The sequence below is a fragment of the Tyto alba genome, unplaced genomic scaffold (assembly GCF_018691265.1).
Source record: "Tyto alba isolate M040663 unplaced genomic scaffold, T.alba_DEE_v4.0 Super-Scaffold_33, whole genome shotgun sequence".
NCBI lineage: Eukaryota > Metazoa > Chordata > Aves > Strigiformes > Tytonidae > Tyto > Tyto alba.
Window position 1 is genome coordinate 330,327 of NW_024881308.1, and position 19,763 is coordinate 350,089.

Consider the following 19,763-nt stretch of genomic DNA (forward strand, 5'->3'; position numbering starts at 1 on the left):
CCACATTGCTTTTTGTTGTTGAATTAAAGTCTGGTGGAGAGATTTGTGATCTTTGCTGTGCAGACCAGCAGAAAAACCAGGACCAAACTACATAATCCTCAGTAGGATTCTAGACTGTGTCTGTACTAATTCCACAAAGGTGCACTGGAGAGCAAGTCCTGTTGCCCTGGACAGCTGCTACAGACCAGCACATGTCCTTGCACCTCAACAGCTCTGATCTGTGCTGTAGCTCGGCTGGAATGAAGTATTGGACTTTGTTCCTGTGACACAGATTACCTCCACAGGTCTCCAATTGTCTTCTCAGCCATGCCCACATTTTCATGGGGAGAGAATATTTACTTCATTCAAGATTAACAGAAGCGGATTTATTTTTAGAGTGGATGAGAGGGAACAAAAGCGTGGACTAGTATTAGGAACATGCCAAGTGACCAAGGGTACCAAAGAGAGGTTAGCAGCATGATGCAGTTAGGTACCAACAGCAGTGGGAAGTGTCTCTGGAAAGTAGAGCACTGGTAGGCAAAAAGTTAAAGGAAGGGATCTTTAGTAACCATGTCCAATACGCTCCCCTGTACCACGCATGTGATGGAAGGCAGGAAGAGAAAAATGGTGTTAGAAAGAATGGGATTTGCCTTTATTAGGTATGATGAAACTAGTGAGAGAGAGCTGATTTATCTGTACTGTCCACCTAAACCAAAACTGAAGTAAGATGTTAGGTATGCAACTAAGGAAAAATAAATTTACACAGGACGTTTTAAAGTAAAGCTTGAAGGAACCAGCACCCCTTGTGCTGATTCCTTATCTGAAATAAAAATGTCTTCCTCCTTGCATTACACTTTTGCTGCACCATTAGTCTGAAAGCGTTACCCCAAATCCCAGACTCCTTACTTCTCCAGCACCCTTGAGATACCATTCTGTAAACACAACCTCTGATCTTCTTCCTTCATCTGTACAAGGATGCGGTTTGGATGAAAGAACCCAGTTTACTGAATAAATAATTCATATCACTTTGTGTCTTTCTTTCCAATTACTATGTGTCAACTGCAAGTCTTAACTGTTTTCAGATCATTTAGAAAAATGTTCAACAGAAAAAATCCTCACAGACGCCTCACAGAAATACTCTCTTCATTCCTGTTTATACTTAAAATCTGTCAGTCAATTATGATGTGCCTTATTCATCTTGTATAGTTACATTTAAAATTATACGTCTTGTTGGTTTTACTATGCCTACTCAGCACAAAACTACTTTGATTGCTCATTAGTATGAGCTTTTCTTATAAGAGCATCTTCTACCAGCCTTTTTTTATTACTCTCTTTCAGACAGATAGGAGGAACATGAGCTGTCAGAGCGCTCAGCTCTCCCAAGCACTCAGCTTATCCATTTTAAAAAATGGCAAAAATGGCATCTGCTTTCTTCCAGTGCAGGACTGTATTCACCATCCTGAAATTTAATCAAAACTATCTTTAGTGGAGAAGAGATGTCTTAAGACAACTTTGGGAAACTATAATTTCAAAGCATGGGACAAACCTGTTCTTAGCAGAAACAATTTGACTGAAAACAGTTTGACCATGACTGATGCCACACCAGACAGAGAACAGCAAGCCAATCAATCAGGGAGATGTAAGATCAAAGATAAGAGGTGGTATTTTGTTTAGAGCAATAGCATTTATGTTAATTTATATTTTCAAAAAATCCTCATTAAGTTTATGGCTGGTTGCATAACACTGTAAACAAATCTGTTAACTGACTCTCTTTCTCTCTGTCTTCTCAAGTCCTGAATAGGTAACTAATTCTGTATTATCATTCCTGGAGAAATATTCAGTATTTTTTGTAGTTAGGTGATATGCTCTATCAGCATTTAGAAACACTAAAATCCATCAAGTAGAATTTTTTGCTTCCCTTGTGTATTTCCTAACCATCTTGCACTACTGGAAGTTTATTTTATTCCTATTTGTCACACAGGTTCAATTATTATGACACTTACAAAATGCTGACACTAAATCCCCACTTTTGTGGTATCCTCACATAGTATCAATGGCTCTTGCTAATCACCAAAGAAACCCCCACAAAACCCCACAGCTCCCTCACTTCTGAGTTACAGGCAGTTTCACTTGTAAATATTCTCCTCCAAAAGAAATTTACTTCCCCATACAAAATGCTTCAGCTGCATTCAGTGGTCTACAACTAGATGTTCATCCTTGGCATTACTTCTTTCTGTCATGGGGAAAAGCATCTCCACTTTTTCCTCATCTTGTCCTATAATCAAACAAACATTTGTTAACAGTGTGAAAGTTTCCCAAACCTTTACATATAGAATTTAAATCTTAGCACATAAGAGATGGTCGGAATCTTCAAGATTTGGGGATCCCTTTTCTCAAAATAATCACAATTTCAATTATTTGAGTTAAAAAAAAAAAATCAGGCACTGACTTTGGTAAGAATGACTTATCAAGAGTCAAATGTCAACCTGATGACAGAAAGAGCATCACAGAAAATACTGGAGTTTATTTTTCCCTGTTCTCTAATCCTGCAATTTAGCAACTTACTGATTGCGCTGCATAGTTCAGCCACAAAGGTGGATCCAAAAAGACTGAAAGTAGCCAGGTTTAAGTGTTATCTATAATTTGTTACCATCCATGAAACAGAAAGAACAGTTTCATAAACATAGTTCTAAAACATGTTGGTAAAGTGTTATCACATGCTTAATCCAGAAAACATATATGGCCCAAGGATAAAACATAGTACATACAACACCTCTAAAACCTATTTATGCTTACGGCAGTTTTAAAAATGTTGTGATGAAATATAAGGTGCCAGCCCTACAATATTAAAACTGCTAAAGCTAGTAATTTGAACAATTGAGGATTAGCTTTGCATTACACACAACCAAATCTGTCCCGGGTAAAAAACAAAAACCACAAGCTTCTGTGACACAAACCACCTTGTGAGACTTAGCTTCAGCTTTTATATTACATGGTTCATCCTCGAGGTAGATACCATCCAGAACTGAACACATGCTGTCTATAGGGTATATTAAATTTAGCAGCTAATACAGCATCTATCAATCAACAAAACTAATTTGAGAGCTGTGTGCTTATGCAACAGAAACAAAGGCACTTGGTAATACAGGCTTAAGTTTCCTACTGGGAAGATCAACAAAGGTAAGAAAGGAGAAACACTGATGCCATCAAACACTTTTTAACAGACACTTTCCCCCAGCATTTGCAGGGAACAGATTCCCATGTAAGTCTCTAGTCAGACAGAAGTATAGTCTGTCACACAGAGAAAACTCCAGAGCCCGATGTTCTTATTTCCAGACAAAACATCTAGGCTCAGCTGGGAAAGACTCCCTAAAGTGACAGAAACCAATAGCCCATAGGCAAACTCTGAGTAACAGCAAAGGACACATCACAAGAGGACGAAAAAAAAATCCAAACCAACAAAAAACCCAGACTGCCCTAAGACACTGTACTTTATCTGCTCTCCCCACCACCTCCACCACTCACGTTCCAACTAAACTGGTACTGCAACTGAAGATGACATATTCCGCCTATCCCTCTTCCCCAGTCATTCAAGTTTTCTTTCCCTAGAAAAAAAAATTCCATGGGAAAAACACAATGGAGGCGACAGCAAAGTGCATCATCTTTGTATCATAAATGCTAATGCAGAAGGATGTTTTGGATTACTGCACACTGGTCTACACAAGCATCACACAAAAAGAGATAAAACCAAAGGAGATAAAAATACTCAGCTTCAGAAACAAAAAAGTTAACTGCACATACTTAACTGTGAAGGCACATAGCCACACTGAGGCATCCTTTTCCTCTAGAAATGCCAAGCTTCTTCCTTTCTGAGACCTTCATGCAGTACAGTGCATCTGAGCAGCACAAAACCAGATGCTGTTGCAGGATGCCCACCTCAGAATGAACAGGAGGCTTGGCAATAGGTCTGTACTGCAAACAGAACCACTACACAGAATGTTTTACACTCAGAAGTAACAACCTCTTGCCAGGATTCCACTGGCCCAGGAGTAACATGCTTAATAGAAAAGAAAATACATTTCCAAATAAATTACATTTTAGCACAAATTTCTGTGTGTCAATATAAATGCAATGGGTATTATACTATCCTGCCTTTCTCCAGCAAAAAGGCTAGTTTAATTTTTGGCTTCTTAGACTTTGTGATCAGAAAGGGTAGTCTTTCAGTGAAATTACAAGTATCAGAAAACAGAAGCACTGCAGTATTTGTCCAGGAATGTACAGAAAATGCATTTTAATCCACATCCACATCTAGTCCATGGATAGCAGTGTTTTCTCAGTGCTGAGTCCATTTAATGCTTTTGAGGTCAATTCCATCCTGCACCATTTCCCAGAGGGGGCTGTAAAGAAATGAGAAAAATGAGGGCTATCTAAAATGCACAGGATGACATCATCAATAACCAAACCAACAACTTCATCAACAACAGAAGGAATTCAGAGATACCTATCTTCCCCTTCTGGAGGTCAGTAAGAGAGCTTCAGATGGTCAGTCCTCAACTGTGTCCTCAGCCCAAAATACAAGAGGTGAGGGTAGGTGCACCCTCATTTCCTGCTCCCACTTTTGGCATGAAGTACTCCTGTCTATTAGAGACTTGAGCCCCTGCATTTGACACTGTCCAGATGAGTCAGGAGTCTTTCAGTTTCACCAAAATAAAACAGTTTATCATTACATAAACTCAGTAATACCATCTCTGGCTTAGAAACTTCTAGGTACTGCCCTGCATGCTTGCCCTACTCCTATTCTTTCCCTGACAAAGGCAGGATCTGGGAGGAGCTTTGTTTCCTTAAAAATTTGTCACTACTGTTAAGATCAGGCCCACCACCCACTCTGGCAACACTGTTTGCTTATATACAGAGACAACACCAGATTTTAGGGAGCAAACAATTACTTTCAACTAAATCCAAATCCTCAAATGATTATCATACCTAAGAAATCTTTATGTTCAATAAGAAGATGGCTCACCTCATTTCCCTCAGCCTCTTAACATGCTGTATGCACTTTTGCACTGTATAATCCACTTCTTCTTCTGTAGTGAAACGACCAATACCAAATCTAAACCAAAAGAAAACTATTAAGGACTAGAATAACATGCATATAGAGTGGTGGAACAAATCCACCACCTGCTTTTAGCAGAAAAGAAAAATATTTGGAAACATTAAGGAAGACCATTCCATGCACCTTATAGATGAGTGAGCCAAGTCTTCGTCTGTTCCAATTGCCCGCAAAACATAGGAAGGCTCCAGAGAAGCTGATGTACAAGCACTAGGGAAAGGGAAGGCAGGCAAATTTCAAACTTCTGTTCATATGCAGATGCTACACTGAGGTAACACTTCATTAATTTCCTCCAACAAAGAATAAGTCACTTAGACATTTAATGTTACTACAACTCTTTACAACAGTCTGTATCAGCTTCCCCAGCCTCAGAGAAACCACCAGTGAATACAAGCAAGAGTGGTATTTCTGCTGCTCAGAAAAAGAATGGCAGAGGCAGGAATTAGAGGGGAATGAGGGTAACAAATCAGGAGCATGGAGTAAAAAGAAAGAACACAGATAATGCAGTAAGAATAAACACACTGCCAAACAGAAGCAGTGGGAATGCAGACTAAGAGGTAGCTGAAGTGAAGGCCATGAAAAAAAGACAAAAGAGCCAAGACAGAATTAGCCAGAGAAGGTAACATACCAACGGGAACATTAAAAAAAAAGATAAAAAGACTTCACAAGCTGCTGTTTGGCATCAGAACAAATAAGTGAAGAACAGTACACAGAGGAATCCAGAGCAAGACAATCTAGTTATAGTCGTCAGCAGAGAGAACTTTCATCTTGAAGCAGTAGGCAAAACTGGTTACATGTTGTTACTCAATTTTTACAGGTAGCAACATGCAGCACAAACCAGAGAGAGATGTTTACAATCTTTACTGGTGCACAAAGCAGAGCCTCAGAAGAGATTTTCAAATTACAGAAGCGTTTGGCTTCAGAGACAGTCATGTGGAGACTTGTTCTTCCTGTTCATAGTGCCAACATATTTCTAATTAAGATATGCCAACTGCATTTTTTCTCAAAGGTGAGGAAAGGAGGGCAGATATCTTTACACTCCATTAACTTCATCATAAGCATCAAGTTTGTCTTAGTAACAGAAATGTTACTTGTCACTCCCGTAGAGTCACAGCTCCATAAAAGTGTATTTAATTTTCTTTCTGCCTTTGCATTAAACACAGGCACTGTGAGCTAATTTAGTTCAGATATTTGTCCAGCCTCGGTAGATTCTAGTCACAATCTGCCGCTTGTGTGAAATCCTGCTGAAGGACAGAAGCTGCTCAAATGTTGGTAGCCTACAGAATGAAAGTGTCACCGGCAGTTACAAGTCAAGGCTACTCAGATTCCAGGTAACGAGCCTGCAAGGCTGGCAGGTAGTAATTTCTAGGTTGGGTTTTCTGTTTGTGGGGGTTTGTTGTTGTTGCTTGTTTTGTTTAGGTTTTTTTGGTTGGTTGGTTGATTTTTTTCTTTTTTCCTCTTTCAGGATGAAGTAAATTTGACCTTAATTTGAAACGTGCCACTTCAGAGAAACACCATTTTAGAATGCAATCAATGCCAGGCTGATTCATTAACCCAATACACAAATATGGGCACAGAGGAGACCATTCCTTAGTTTGTACCCTCCACTAGCAGATGTTATTTTCTCTCCAAATATACTGCTATCCCTCCCACACATTCCACCTACCTTCCTGAAGACAGAGCCACATCTTTCAGAGCCATCAGAAGACTCTCCCCTTCCACATAAGCAAAAGATAAATTGATGCATCCTACATACAAATAAATGAAATAGGAAAAAAAAAAAAACCTTCCATCAACTGAAATCTCAGGCAAATCCTACCCCACCTGGCAGTATTTGAATAATGTGTAGCTAGAGTGCATTACTCAGTCATGGCCATAAACAATGAGGAGCTAGATGGTTTCAACAGGCTCAGGATTTTGCTAATGTTACCTGGATAGCGATGCTCTCTGTCTCCATTCATAACCACATCAGGAACTTCATTCATTATTTTTGTAACCAGTCGTTCTGCCAGTTGTGAGATTCGCTTATGGTCATACTAGCAAAGAGACCAGGAAAGACATCAAAATAATAAACAGTGTACAGTTTGACCTCACTCAAACTGCTTTGTGTCACCAACCATGAGCAGACTGAAGGAGCTGGGTTCGGTTAGACTAGGGAAAGAACACATCTGAAACTTAAAAATAAACTGTCAAACTTTGCCTACTCTAGAGACTCTTTTAAAAGAGAATTACCAGATTAGTCCTAGCTAGCTCAGCCTTCAAAAATATTCCAAACTATTCAGAAAGATCTATGTATACAAGCTGGCAAATTGGTTTTCATAAAAGCACCAAGTTCTTTGTGTTTAAAGACCAGTTAAGTAATGCATGAGATGTTGCATTTTGCAACACTGGAAAGGGCATCTATTATGGTAAGTGCCCCTTATTTCCCTAGGAGCTCTCAAACTGTACTACATAAAGACATGGGCTCACAAGTTACTGTGAACTCAGCTTTTACAACACATAACCTACACAATGAGAACTGCCCATGTGCAGTGTCTTGTTCTAGACTAGAAAAAATGAGGTCACTTACACTAAAAAAACCAGTAAGGTATGGCATCAACTTTGGTGCACAGAAACAGCCAGACGCACACATGCAATTCATGCTTGTTCAGACGCTCGAAAAAGCTTTAGAAGAAAACAAGGCTATCTCAAATATTACTTGGTTTAGCAATGCCAAAACTCTGCCAGGCAAGGAAGAGAATGCAGATCTGAGGCTTGTGCAGGTTCAGGCACTGCAGGCTCTCCAGCCTCTAACAAGGCTTCCATAACCACCCAGCCCAGATGGCAGATCTCTGCCCGTCTCCCAGAAAGAAGCTTGATCCTATGTGTACAGATACATGGCTTATGCATTGCACTGGTGTTACATTAAGGGATTTTTACATTCCAGCTGTAAGGAATGCACTGGTGCCCACAGATATAGCAGCACACAGAGGCTTAGACACCACACCTAGCAAATAAACTTTACTGTCCAAGCTGGGAAAAAAATAAATTCTTAGTTGCAAAGCTGCAGTAAACTTGAACTTACATACATTTAACAGGTATGACAATGGACTAGGAAGTCTTAATTTTTCTTAATATACATAATGATATATTCATTTTGGAGTTGCTACTAATACATGCATGCAGAATGGAGAGATGAGTACAAGCGCTTAAGGCTGTATTTCACTAAAACTGTCAACTATAAACCTGTTGTAGAAAATCACGATTCAAATCACTTAAAGAAAAAAGAAACTTAAGCCAGATAAAAATCAGCTTCGAATTGCCCAAAACCATCCCTGAAGATCTCAAAACATTTACTTAGTGTTATAACATGAGAATCAGGTTTAGTTCAGGCACATGGACACAAAAAGACCTAAGGAACCCAAGACCTACCTGGCACTGTTATGTTATTTTCTGGAATCCAGGACAAATATCTTTTCCCACATACCTCCATCTCTTGCTGTGCCACTTCACACGCTGCCCCCAGGCCTACTGCTAAAGGAGTGGGAACAGTCCCAGACCGCAGTCCTCTCTCCTGGCCTCCCCCACTTTGCAGGGGTTCTAGCCTGACGCGTGGTCGACGACGAACATAGACAGCACCAACCCCTTGAAAACAAGGAAACCTGTTTTAGTATACACTCACAGTTCTGAAATGATGAAAAGGGACTCCAAGGTTTGGTAACATTCCTTATTTCCACAGCAAACACATATCTGGACCCCTCACAGTAGAAAAAAGTAGTGAACACATACAGAAGCCCAGTATTTCCTAGGAAATGGCATTTGTTCACACTGTTCATGTTCCTCTTTTTTCAGGCTCCCAGAGCTTCAGCCATGGGAGAAGCTCAGTTCTTCCGTGTGCTTCAGCTACCTAAAGATTCAGTACTTCCCTTACTTCTCACAGTTCCTGTGCACAGCTGAAGTTCTTCCCTTTGCACTGGAGTTTTCACGTGTGCATATTTCATTCACTGATGCTCCCTTACTGACTTCCAACTGAAAGCTCTAGAATTCCTCTCCCTGGATTACCAGGCTAGCACGAGTCCCAGGAGTCCTATTCCTTTCTTCTCATTAGGGACCCTCAGCAGCAGCACCAGTTTCCAAGGGGCAGATTAGATGAGCCAGTTCTGACTGGCAGCCAATTTTACTCTATAGTCTTCTCACCTGGAAACTTGATTTCTGTGTCTTCATGTGCATTGGCACACCTAACCGAGTGACTGTCACCACAGGAAGAATGGTTCCAACTTCTGGTCATCATTAAGTTGTGAAAATTTATGTCTGTCACCTACTCAAAGTTACTGGTTGGAAACTTAGATATGTCTTCAGCTCTCAGGAGAGCTTGTACAGAAAAAGAAGACATTGAAAAATAGTATTTTTGCCTTTTATTTCTGAATAGCACAGAAAATACAGCAAATGTGATTTCTGTCTTTCTACATCCAGTGTTACAAACTAAATGGACCATGATAGTGATAGTAGCTGAACTTTTACTACCTGGGAGTCAACTAGAAAATGCATAGCCAGATTTTAAACCCCATTCTGCCAACTAGATGCATGAATGGGGTTGGGGGGAAGAAGTCATTGGAAGTAGAAGACAACCAAAATCACTAAGAATTTAAAGCTTCCAGTTACCTTTTGATCTCCTTGTTGAAAGTTACACTTAGATCTAAACTTTTCCCTATAACCCAGTGTTTTCACTTCAACTGTTTCAGCATCAATGCTGCTACACACCAAGCAGATGACCCCTGAAAAGCCACTCCTCCTAATGCTGCCACCATTATAAGATACTGTTTCTTCCTTTGGTGAAGCCACCTCACAACTGGTCACCAATGAAGACTCACTTACAGCAGCTCTAAGTCTGGCAGCAGTGCCTGAACTACTCCAAAGTCAGTACAATAACAGTCCTAGAATAGTTTTCTATGGTTTAAGTAACAGTCACTACGACAGAGAGGCTTGACTTCACACCTTGTGTAGTTACCTTAAGGTTGGCATGGAAACAACAATTCTCTAGAAAAACACCTCTGTAAGTACCTTTGGGCCCATATATTTTATGGCCACTGATGCTCATTAGATCAATTTTCATGCCATTGACATCCATAGGAATTTTACCAATTGCTTGTGCAGCATCTGTGTGGAAGAAAACCTTATGTGCACGGCAGATCTCACCTGTAATAAAAACACAAAAGGAAAAAAAACCCACATTATCTCATCTAATTGTTATGATTCCAGTGATTCCAACAATGAATATAAAGCATCAGTTTATAGCAGGCACCAGTTATGAGCTGAAAAAGGAAGAAATAGGTGCTGTCATGTTTCTCGTACAGTCTAAAGCTGTGTAGGAGCTATTCTACGTGATGACTAGTTGGGCACAGGTTTAGGCAGGTCAGCAAGCAAGACTACGGAGAATTTCTTCCATTGAGAAGTTAAAAAGTCTTCTGCTGTTAAGAAGTTAGATTGTTTCCAAACACACATCTACCAAGTTTAAGTACAAATGGCTGCATGGGACATCCAAGTTTCCCCACAGGAATGACTCCACAGCTGGACAAAATTAAATTTTTTTTCTTGATTATTTTCCTTCTCAACACCAGTCCAATACAAGCCAGTTTTATTTCAAGTTTATACCTGCCATGTATTTTTATGCCCTTTCCTCTATTTTCCAAGTATTGCAATAGTCAGCTTCAAAAACGTTCTTGAATTGTCACTAGTCCTCACATGCACTGATTACTCCCACCTAAAGTCACTCAAGCCTACAATTAATGTTTCTGCATCCAGAGACAAAATATACTAAGGAACAAAATAATGTAATGTTAACGGGCAGATAACTGAAATATAATTTATTTTTGTCATCAAGAAACTCACAACTCATCTTCCACAGAATCTGTATCTAGCACAGTTGCATCCCAGACCTCTCCTCCGCACAAGTTTCGCAATACCTTTCACAGAAGCTGTCCTCCTGCGGTCCAGAAGGAACAGCATTGCTTCTGCTAATCACAGGCCACAGGCCTCACACAAACAGGATCTGAGGTTAACTCTGAAAGGTCTCAGTCCTGGCCTATCAGACTGGTTATCAAGGTGTTACGAGAATTTACTGTGGGAACCAGAGCTTCGTACCAGCTATCTCTGGCACTCAAGTGTGGGACCACAGTAACAGCCTTGACAAGATAAAGACAGGAGGAAAAGAGAGTCCTCGGGCCTGTGAGCAACTCACTGATGGTCAGTTACTTGTCAATGAAGAAATATAACCTTAAAGATCCTTGGGGGAAATGTTGCTTTGAGCACAATAAAGGAAAAAAAAAATGCAGATAAGCAAGAGGAAATTTAGCTGCACAACGGGCTAAGAAACCACAGCCTGGGAAAACAATACCCTCCAGAACCATGCAGTATGAACTCCAGGGCATAGAGCAATGCCTAAAAACTGTCTAAAAACTCAAACATCTTTTGAAAGGTCATCTTGAATATGAAGGGGGGTGGGGTGTTTTGTCACTGTCATGGAAAACATTATCAGGGAATCACCATGGGACCCCAGGAGCTGCATATGTGGGCCACCCGCTCACTCTGCCTGCTCCAACAACCCTGGTTCTCCAGACTGTTTTGAGGTCCCTATCTCTCCATCTGCCTGCTCAGAGCCTGGTTCACCCTCTCCCTGCCTCCTGTTCCAGAAATCTGGCTCTGAAGCGGCCTTTTGACCTCCAAACCAATTGCTCATTACTGTATATGGCAATATTGGGGGTGAAGAGGTATTTAAGTGTGGTGCTCATCATCCCCTGCCACCCCAAATTCTGCACATTTATCCTCTTAAACACTACAAGTGCTCAATAAACGATTACAGTATGCAAACTCAATTTGGCCAGTTATTCTGTGCAATTTTTTCATCCATTGTACAATTCAGAATGAAACTAGAAACGCTGCAGCTGATCTGTACTACAAGGCTATCGTTGCTGCAATACTCACTGTAAAAGTACTGAATTTCATCCTTTTTTCGCTTTTAAAATAAGTTTTTATTTGGGACAGCATTGTTATTTATTCCTTAACTAAACTACACCTAATCTTTTGCATCAGTAGCACTTGGCTATGAAAATATTAAGTAATATTAAGCAGAAGAGACATTAGCCGGCCTCTGGCAACCATGGTGTACTTACCAATGTCGTGAATTGGCTGCTTTACTCCTATTTCATTATTCACAGTCATTACAGAAACCAAACTGGTATCTGGTTGGAATGCACCCTCCAAATCCTAGTGAAATATTCAAACAGACAGAAGTTGTGACTAACAGCAGAAGCAAGACTGCTGTGCACACCATCAATTTGCTAGCAAATCTGAACCACCAGCCCCCAAACTAGCACATTACCAACAAACCACTTGGGTTATGACAAACAGTCCTGGTGAGAGCACTAATCCATGTGAACACAAAATTCCTGTAGGAAGAGGGGCGTGATCAATTGCATTTCTGCATATCCTAACCCTGGTATGCACTGTGCCACCTGACTTGATTTAATGGAGTCAGAACAGGCTTTTCCTATGTCTCATACATTCCTCTGAACTATTTTCTTTAGTGAATTAACCACTCACAAAACAGATTAAGCCACATGTAGACAAAGTGACGTTGGCTGTAAAGGAACTGCACTGTGTAAAAGAAAGTGTCATGCAAAGATGGGGTCTGTCAGCAAAATTTTCAGAGAATATGACTAACACTTCTGCACCTGCAGGCCTGATCCCTCTACTCCACCACATACACACATCATCTCTCCAAGCCAGATGACAGGGCTAGAAATAAAATGGATGCTGTCCTGTATTACAGGACATAAATGATGAAATGGGCATATACACCAGCTTCTAAGTCCCAGGACTGTGGCCAGCACACCCAGAAGGGTCAGTTCATGGACAGCAATGGGAAGGGAGTATTGTAATCGCTGTTGCTGATGCCTAGGGTAGCTCAGGTCATGAAATTTCACCACTAAACCCTGTATCAAAGCCAGGTCCATCCGAGTCATATACTGGGCTCTCTGCAGGGTACACAACAGCTCCACCTCCACAGGCAGGCGAATGGTGGGATAAGAAATGGATGTTTTGGTTGAGAAAAAGTCTAGAGCACCAGAACAGAAAATCCTTCTCCAACTGTGACGGAGATTTGACTGTGACTCTCATTCTACGTTGCGATATTTAGCATCCTTTCCTCTTTATCATCAAGAGAACACAAAGCTCTCCTCAGCATCAATTTGAAGCAAAAAACTCTTTTATTTTCACTTTCTTTCTGTCAGTAAACAACCTACCTTCAAATCTATGAGCCCATTTTTTTTGACAGGTAGATACGTGACCCGAAAGCCTTCTGTCTCCAAGGAACGGCAAGAATCCAACACACACTTATGCTCTGTTTGCGTAGTAATAATGTGCTTTTTTCTGGATTTATAGAACCTTGCAACACCCTGTGAGGTACAATCCATGAACAAGAAATTTGCTGTCAGGCCACTGAAGAAAGAAAGCTTTACGCAAAATGATCAGAAACAAGGAATTACTATATAGATATAACTCATTTGGGTCTTCCCTGTTCGCCCCAAAGTCATTGATTTAAAAGGTACTGACATGTAATTCACACTATATATTTCCATCAGCACTCATATTTCAAAGCATCCCAGTTTTCAGAAAAGCCTGTGAAAACGTCAGCTGATGTAAGTTCCAGACAATATTAACAGAAATATTTTTTAAAAAACATTTGCAATGGAGTCATACACAATGACAAGTCTGAACAACCACAACGTAAAGGTTAAAACACTACCTAGTCTTACTCAGAAAAAAAGTCTGTAATCAGAATATCCACTATATTTCATGATAAAAATTTTAATGACACAAACATAAGGACTGTATTTGGTGCATGTAAGATAAACATTGAGTATTATACTCTGTCCACAAAACATCCCCGTGTTTCTTTCAGGTATGTAGCAGAATACCAAAAGGAATAAATACAGGAATGCAAATATTTGCTATCTAGGCCAACATATTAACATTTAAACTGCTGAAAGATGCATATAATTATTAAGAGCATAATTTTAACATAATAACTAACTACCAGTATAACCTTTTACCTTGATTGCCATATTATTTGATTCTGTTGCACCACTGGTAAATATAATTTCCCTTGAATCAGCTCCTATTAAATCTGCAACTTGCTGTTTAAAAAGAAACAAAATATGATTTGTTTAGATAAAATGCAATGAATTCACCATAGCAAAACACATGCTAAATGTTTTCAAGAATACCCCCTTGATCCTCTGTCGTGGTTTCAGCCTGGTCGGCAGCCAACCACCATGCAGCCACTCACTCCCCCTTCTCTTCTGGCAATGAGAGGGGACAAATAAACCAGGCTTGGGGTTTGAGATAGGGCAGGGAGGGGCAAATCACCCATTATGGTCACAGGCAAAAGGCAGACTCGTTAGGGGAAGGAAAAAACCATACATTTATTACGGACACTAACAACACATAACAGAGTAGGACAGTGAGAAGCATTGCCACATCTTGAGAACACCTTCCCCCCTCCCCTCCCTTCTTCCCGGGCTCAGCTCTGCTCCCCATATCTCTACCTCCTCCCCCAGTGGCACAGGGACAGGGAATGGGGGGTGCAGGCAATGCTGCCTCCTCTTCCATCTTCAGTGGGGGAGCTTCTGGAACTTCTTCCCCCTGCTCCAGCGTGGTCCCCCTCTCACAGCAGACAGTCCTCCACAAACCCTCTCCGATGCGAGTCCTTCCCACGGGCCGCAGCGTTCCCCACACTGCTCTGTTGTGGGTCACCAACTTTCTCCGACTGGATTCCCTCCCACGGCTGCAGCCCTTCCCAAGCTGCTCCGGCGTGGGACTCCCCCGCATGCTGCAATCCTCCCAGCGCCGAACTATAACAGTGGGGGCCGCCTTTTCCCACAGGACCCTGACTTTCTTCGGGCACAGTCAACTTGGTCAGCCATGCGAAGCCCCTCACAGGCCATAAATCAATGTCTGCTCCCCCGTAGATCTCCACGGGTGGCAGGGGGGGCCGCCCTGCCGTCTCACCACAGGATACAGGGGGGTCTCTGCTCCGGCACACCTCCCCCCTCCTTTCTTCCTCCGTTCCTCCACTGACCTTGGTGTTCACGCAGCTGCCCCAACTCCCCCTCACCAGTCCCACTGCTCCTCACCACGTCCCTTCTGAAATACGTTATCGCAGAGGCGCAGCTGATGGGCTCAGTTTTGGTGCAGAGGTGGAGCTGACATGGAGCTGGGGGAGCTTTGAGAAGCTTCTCACAGGGGGCCGCCCCGATAGCCCCCTCCCCTGCCACCAAAAAACTCCACCACTCACTCAAACCCAGGACTGCCTCAAAATGATTACAGCGAGTATCTAACAAAGTTATGGCACAGGTACAGTAGTCTAAATGTCTGCATTAATACAAAATACATAAGGAACTCATAGTCATTAGCAGTAGTGGTATTAAGCATTAGTATGTCGTAAAAGAACATAAAAGTCAAGTGGACAAAAGCTCAGTACATACGACTTCAGAAAAAAGTTACAAAGACCCATACCTAAGATTAGGAGAATATTAAAATATGAAGCTAGCCCAATTACTGCAGCAGCACACTTCTGACCTCAGGAAACCAAAACTCCTGAGGCATCTTTGCCTAAAGTACTGGTTTCTGCCATTTCCGTTGCCCTAATCTCACTGTTTTTTCTTGCAATCAATCTGCTGAAGTACAGCTAAACAAAGAGGATGCTGCTAAATCCAGGCCACAAAGAACTAACGGGTTTATCATTGCTTTTGATTTTATTTTGACACTGCATTTCCTCACCAGCAGAAACCCAACAACGGCTGCAGAGAGCCAAAGACCCACCTGCCTCGCTTTCTCCATCGCAGCCTCGCTCTCCCAGCCGTAGGCATGAGTCCTGGAGTGGGGGTTGCCGTAGTAGGCCGTCAGGTACGGGAGCATGCTGTCCAGGACCCTGGGATCCTGTGGGACACAAACCACCCAGCCTCAAAAACAGAGATGGAAAAGCATCTCTGTCCCCCCGACACATGCCCCAGGATTAGTAACACTTCTGCTTCAGTGTCTCGGTTTAGCTCAAGCCAGATCTCAAAAACTTGAGGTTATTGTACATGATATACAACATAGCCTCCAGCAAATATGAATATCTGGCAATTATGTTCTGTGTCCTTGCATGTAACCTTGATCTGCACCAAGACGATCGCAGGGGAATGGAATTTTCTAAGCAAAAAATACAAGGTCTTAAAAAGTCAGGAAAAATTACACAGGTCAGTACTTTGGATAAATAAATTTCTTGCTGCCCGTCAAAGCAGTACCCATCCCTGCCGATGTCGGTGTAAGCTCCAAGGCAGCTCTACCACTGCTCCCACCCTGCAGCGCACCTGCAGGCGCCAAACCCCTGCACACCCTGGGGTGTGGTGGGAGTCACCGGCAACCAGACTGTCACGGCAGGGTTGAAAAGCCTTTTGGAGGATGTCCTAGACCTCCCTAGTGCCCCAGACAAAGGCGTCTGTCGTTCCAGCTAACTTTCAGTGCCGCTCCGTTACCCACGGGCCATCCCCAGGAGCGCCGGGAAAGCCTTAAACTCGGAGAACACGCGACCGCTCCAGAAAAAAAAGAGAACAGGCACAAAGTTTCTTTAGGGGGAACCCCGCGGATCTGGGGGGCGAGGCAGCGGCTGCAGGAGTACGGGCAGCCGGGAGGCTGCGACACGGCGACGTGGGGCCAGACCGCAGCCCCTGCGAGGCCCGGCCCTTACCAGCGGGGTGGTGGCCTGGACGTCCATGTAGAGCGGCCGCGGGGCGCCGCCTCCATCGCCGCTTCGCCCTGAGGGGAGGAAGAACGAGCTGCTGTCAGGCGCCTGCGGGAGCGACGCCGCCGCGGGGCGCCGGCCGGGCCGAGCCTCGGGCTGCGCCACCGCCCCCCGACCCCGACAGCGGCTCCGCCCCCACCGCGGCCTTACCCGGCGCCTGTCGCGACACCGGCCCCGGCCCCGGCCCCGGCCCGGCCGCCGAGAGCCGCCGGGAGGCGGGGGGAGCCCGCAGGGCTGCGAGGCGCCGCCAGAGCAGCATGGCCGCAGCACCGGGCGTGGCGGCCGCCCGCCCCTTCCGGCCGCGGCGCGGCGCGCGCCGGAAGCGGAGGCCGGAGCGGGCGGCGGCGGAGGGAGCGGCGGGGACGGGGCGAGCGAGGTGCGGGCGGGCCCGGGGGGGGGGGGGGGGGGCGGCCGCGGGGCGAAGCGGGTCCCGGGCGGGAGGCGGAGCCGGCGGCGGCGCGGGCCTCGGGCGGGAGGGCGGTGGGAGCCCGGAGGGCCCGGCCGGGCCCGGCGGCGGGGGCTTCGCCAGGCGACGTCGTGCGCTGCTCCCGTGGAGCTGCGAGCGGAGAGTGGGGTCCTGAAACGGCTCTCGGAGACACAGTGGCGCTCCCAGGGGCTCGCTGAGGGCGGAGCGGGGCCGTCGTCAGGGCCCTGGGACACCCTTCATGTCTCTTCCTACTTGACAGGCGAGAAAACAAGTCTGAAAGCCTGCAAAGCCTCCGGCACTACGCTGACGAGAAGCTCTGAAATGTGTGGGCCTGCTCTCCATCCCGGTTTGGTCATAGAAATGTGTTAGACAAAGCAGTAAATCCGTGTGGGGTTTTATGCTTTCTTTTCTAGATGCCTGTGACCGTGGGCCCATATGGGCAATCGCAGCCCAGCTGCTTTGACAGAGTGAAGATGGGTTTCATGATGGGCTTTGCAGTGGGCATGGCAGCAGGAGCGCTGTTTGGCACATTTTCCTGCCTCAGGTATGCCTACGAAATGACTTCCATGGACACGTCGTGACAGAGCCGTAGCCAGACAGAAGTGCTTCTGCTCTGGGGTTGGGAAGGGAGGTGCAGGTCTGGTTCTGTGCTGTCACATTGGTGAAACTTTGCCGGTGGCTCTGAATCAGCCACAGTTTGAGAGCCTGCTGTCAGCCCCAGCCTCACATGGGAACGTCTGGTGATGGCAGCGCATGGCCCCTGGGTCAGCCACGTGCGAGGGGGTCGCAGTTCTGCAGACCTTTTGCTGCTGCTCCTGAGGGAGGTTTGCACTGGGAAGCTGAGGCTGTGCAAGATCAGCTCCAGGAGGAGCTGGATGAATTGTCTATCCAGATACCTGTGCAGCCCTCTCCTCTATTTAAAGCTTCCTGAGCTATTCTGCAAGCTCTCGGGTATCGGCAGTGTTGCTTTGGGTGTCCCATCCGCCTGCATAGAGGCAATTACTGTATTGACCCAGAGTCTTAATTACAAGAGTGTAGGCAGAGCTGTGGCTGGCACTGTCACGATCCCCTTGTGAATCAGAGGGACAATATTCCACCTTCCCCTTGCATGCCAGCATGGAAACAAACAATGCCCGCTGTTCCAAGTTATCTCTTGTGATGCTTACTGACTGGTTTTGCCACACATCATCCATGAAGAGGAATTACTGAAATAAGCTCTTGTATATTTTGCACAACTCTTTCTGCTTGAGGTTTTTTAATCTGTAAACATGGGCAACGATTTGGTAGTGAAACTAAAAGGAGGAAAGGGGACAAAGCCTAACCTGATATGAGTTTAAAAAGTTTTCTGAACTCTTTCAGCTCATGGAGACTATTTTTAAGTGGTACAATGCTAGCAGAAAAAAAAAAAAAAAAAAGATTTAGGGTATTTAGAAGTAGTAACAGCAGTTCTGTCATACATGAATGACACAGCTACGTTACTTCTGCTATACCATTCTTGAGATAAAATCTCCCCATGTTTTAAAAACCAAGTGCATTAAATTCCTTAGACCCTACAGTTACTACAGTACTTAAAAGCCAACTATTACGAGAGCTTCCTTAGAAGGAACAGTTCTTTGGTTTCAGCCTGACTTCGAGTAAATGGGAACCGGAGAACAAATGTCTCTGAACACTTCTAAGCCTGTTAAGTTTCTCTTGTTAAAAATACAGTGTCACTGGTCAGTAGGAAGTTAGTTTACTGCATTCTTTTAAGTTGGTGCTGCTAAAAATACTGCCACTGCAGCCAGACATGATGCTAATACACCGCCTCAGGCCCTTTTTATTCTCTGTAAAATCAAATACTTGGGACAGCATAATTTTCTTTCTCCAAATTAAAGATATTTGGAGAACTAGCAGGTGAAGCTGTTACTGCTAGTGGTGTGGCAGGAGGGTACAGCATCAGCTGGTACTGCTGCAGGAAAACATTTGTGGGCCATGGCAAGGGACACTCATGTGCCCCAAAGAGAACAGTTCCAATTTCTTTTTTTTTTTACAGTAGCTCAGGCATGGGGCACCAAAGTCAGTCTCACTTTGGAGGCAGGAGATACCATTTTAAATTGAAACTGAAGAGGAGGTGTTTGATTTGGGCACTCAGGCAGCCATTAGCTGGATGTATCGGGTGTTTCCTGCTGCCTGTCTGTTACCTGCCAGGCTTCAGCTTTTATTTAATTACCTGTGTTTTTTCTTTATTTCAGGATTGGCATGAGAGGACGAGAGCTGATGGGTGGAGTTGGCAAAACGATGATGCAAAGTGGTGGGACGTTTGGGACATTCATGGCTATTGGTATGGGAATCCGCTGCTAACCTGGAGTTTGGGTTTTATCCCAGAGTGCCCCCATCCAGCCCTTCCCCCTGTGTACCTTAATAAAAGCTGTAGATACCTGAAA

At 44.0% G+C, this 19,763-nt stretch overlaps 2 protein-coding genes across 2 annotated transcripts; one reads left to right on the forward strand and one right to left on the reverse strand.

The window, feature by feature from the left end:
- Positions 1 to 604: 604 nt before the first annotated feature.
- On the reverse strand, positions 605 to 17,213 carry NFS1 (NFS1 cysteine desulfurase). The gene is made up of 13 exons (XM_032992934.2): positions 17,064 to 17,213; positions 16,860 to 16,927; positions 15,950 to 16,066; positions 14,179 to 14,262; positions 13,369 to 13,521; positions 12,238 to 12,331; positions 10,130 to 10,264; positions 8,556 to 8,713; positions 7,020 to 7,125; positions 6,756 to 6,837; positions 5,216 to 5,299; positions 5,000 to 5,089; positions 605 to 4,376 (listed from the first exon to the last, which is right to left on the reverse strand). The coding sequence occupies exons 1-13, from the start codon at positions 17,170 to 17,172 to the stop codon at positions 4,313 to 4,315; spliced, it is 1,344 nt and encodes a 447-aa protein (XP_032848825.2). The 5' UTR covers positions 17,173 to 17,213; the 3' UTR covers positions 605 to 4,312.
- A 25-nt stretch (positions 17,214 to 17,238) lies between these two features.
- On the forward strand, positions 17,239 to 19,763 carry ROMO1 (reactive oxygen species modulator 1). The gene is made up of 3 exons (XM_032992935.2): positions 17,239 to 17,289; positions 17,754 to 17,884; positions 19,572 to 19,763. Exons 2-3 carry the CDS (start codon positions 17,754 to 17,756, stop codon positions 19,678 to 19,680), a joined length of 240 nt encoding a protein of 79 aa, XP_032848826.1. The 5' UTR covers positions 17,239 to 17,289; the 3' UTR covers positions 19,681 to 19,763.

Coding starts and splice junctions, on each gene's coding strand:
- NFS1 (XM_032992934.2), bottom strand. CDS start 17,172: ATGCTGCTCTGGCGGCGCCTCGCAGCCCTGCGGGCTCCCCCCGCCTCC. Junction 16,928..17,063: donor GGTGTCGCGACAGGCGCCGG/GTAAGGCCGCGG, acceptor TCCTCCCCTCAG/GGCGAAGCGGCGATGGAGGC. Junction 13,522..14,178: donor CAAATAATATGGCAATCAAG/GTAAAAGGTTAT, acceptor TGTACCTCACAG/GGTGTTGCAAGGTTCTATAA.
- ROMO1 (XM_032992935.2), top strand. CDS start 17,754: ATGCCTGTGACCGTGGGCCCATATGGGCAATCGCAGCCCAGCTGCTTT. Junction 17,885..19,571: donor GGCACATTTTCCTGCCTCAG/GTATGCCTACGA, acceptor TCTTTATTTCAG/GATTGGCATGAGAGGACGAG.